The sequence below is a fragment of the Cyprinodon variegatus genome, unplaced genomic scaffold, assembly GCF_000732505.1.
Source record: "Cyprinodon variegatus isolate N-32 unplaced genomic scaffold, C_variegatus-1.0 Scaffold138, whole genome shotgun sequence".
Taxonomy (NCBI): domain Eukaryota; kingdom Metazoa; phylum Chordata; class Actinopteri; order Cyprinodontiformes; family Cyprinodontidae; genus Cyprinodon; species Cyprinodon variegatus.
Genome location: NW_015150591.1, coordinates 1,014,510 through 1,016,635, shown reverse-complemented (window position 1 = coordinate 1,016,635; position 2,126 = coordinate 1,014,510). Strand labels below are relative to the sequence as shown.

At 38.8% G+C, this 2,126-nt stretch overlaps 1 protein-coding gene across 1 annotated transcript in view; it reads left to right on the top strand.

Moving 5' to 3' along the window:
* ivns1abp (influenza virus NS1A binding protein) overlaps window positions 1-2,126 on the top strand; it is a 17,493-nt gene that overhangs the window by 8,124 nt on the left and 7,243 nt on the right. Inside the window, exon 7 of the mRNA XM_015376669.1 lies at window positions 111-236. Within this exon, the coding sequence (XP_015232155.1) occupies window positions 111-236 (126 nt within the window). The remainder of the gene's footprint in view (window positions 1-110; window positions 237-2,126) is intronic.

The following is a 2,126-nucleotide window of genomic DNA, read 5'->3' as shown; positions in this document are numbered from 1 at the left end:
CTGAATAGAAATATATTTGTCATCCTTTCCTGAAGCTTTACAATTCGTCTGTTTTCTTTTACCGGTACTTGGTTATCCCTGCGTTAAATCCAGCCCTTCATGTTTTTCAGTTAGAAGTGATGCTTGAAGACAACCTGACCCTGCCCAGCAACGGCAAACTCTACTCCAAGGTGCTAAACTGGGTGCAGCGTAGTCTTTGGGAGAACGGAGACCAACTGGAGCGACTGATGGAAGAGGTCAGTATCAAAGCACGCAAGCGTAAGCTCTCTCTTTGGTCGCCCTCCCCCCCCTCCTCCTCCTGCTGACTTCAAGAAGTCATTAAGGAGATTGAAGTAGAACTGGCATGCTGATGTCATGCTGCTTTGTCTGGACTGTTCTTTTGTTTTCCACTGATTTGAGGTTTTTGGAGTATGAAACTGTATTCCTGATCCATACGTCTAATTAGAGGTGAGCCAGAAAGAGCTGCTGCCTGCTCTTGTTCCTCCTTTGGGTTTGTTTTTGGCTTTATTTTTCTTTTTTTTGTAAGTATGTGTGGTTGGTTTACACACAACCCCGTGTTAATATTACAGGGCTCGTCTCATCTGAAACACAAACTCAAAAGGTTCCTAAAGGTCTGGTCCTGATTCTGCTTTCTCATTGACCTTTTTTTTTTTTCTTTTTTAAATCTTTGTTTTTTGACTATCTGAACAGGTTCAGGGTTGTTGCTTCACCACTAACAGGCGCTCCTCCCCGTTGATTTTTCCCTGTAGGTTTATTATCATCAGCAGGAGACCAGACTGAGGAGCCAGGACTGAGCCACCAGGGTAAATGAGTCAAAGAAAAGAGGGAGGAGAGGAGTACCACTGCTGCCTCTCAGCATCCCCTCTTTGCAGCCAAGCAATACTGAACCCCCCCTCCCATGTGTCCCTTCCACACACAGAATGCATCCATTCCTCAGTTTACCACATCATTTTACTCACAAACATAAGCCGAGCGTCTCATATTCTCCAAATCACGCCTGCGGTAAATATCAGATTGATCGGCTCCAGTTTTTATGGCTGAAACTCTGACCTGCAGAAATATTGGAACAACATTAATCAGATAATGTAATCTAATATTTGTTTACATGGAATAGTTGAGAACATATAAACTCTTAAATAATAACTACACAAGAGCTGCTCCCTTTGAAGCTAGATTAAAGTTCCTCCATGTTTTTTTCCTGCACCTGGTAGCAGGACAACTTCTCTGAGCTTTAAATCAAAGGATCTGCTGAGAAACAGGCTGCAGAGCAGAATCAGTCATTGATCTGTGGTCGTCTGCCTGCAAATCAAACATCTAACCTTTTCTAAAGTGCAAAAACTCAACAGTAACACTTTTCACTACAAAGTGAAGAAAAAAGACAGAACATTTATATTACTATTCATAACAGTTGTGATAAATGATAGTAAAAGGTCTAAAGCAAGTCAGGACACCAACCCCTGACATCTAATACATGAATCTTACACTTAAAATGCTAACTCTGCTAACTATCTTGTTTCTGAAGACTAATTTTAGTCTTCTGCTTTACTACAGAGCTGTGTAACACTGATGGCGTTAGCTGATCTTTACTGATCAGTTGAGAATAAAATGACTTTGGAGCCGGACACCAAAACTTATCACCTTATGGTTCTTAACCCTTTAAGGCACAATCCAAGAATAAAACAAAACAGAAAATGACTTTTTGGGTTTGAAGTCCTTTTTTGGCCTTTTAACAAAATATGTAAAAAGAAAAAACTGAAATATATTTTTGATATTAATAATTTTAGGGATGCACAATATAATCGGCCCCCTATCGGTATCGGCCTGTATCATCTGCCACCCCACCGATATTTAACCCGATATTTGATCAGCTTCTGAGTTTCTAAAGTCTAAAAAAAAAAAAAAATAAATACTACTTCTTCTTCTTCAAAAACTTCTTTTTTGACAGACTTAAAAACTTCTAAACTTCTAAAAATATTGATACATTAAAATATCCCAATATCTTCATATGCTGATATATTGCCATTTAAAAACATCATATCAATCTCTTTTACTAATGAAATATTGCTATATGTCATCGTTATGCTACGAAATCCCCCGAAAATTCACGAAATTTTGCCATATTTTTA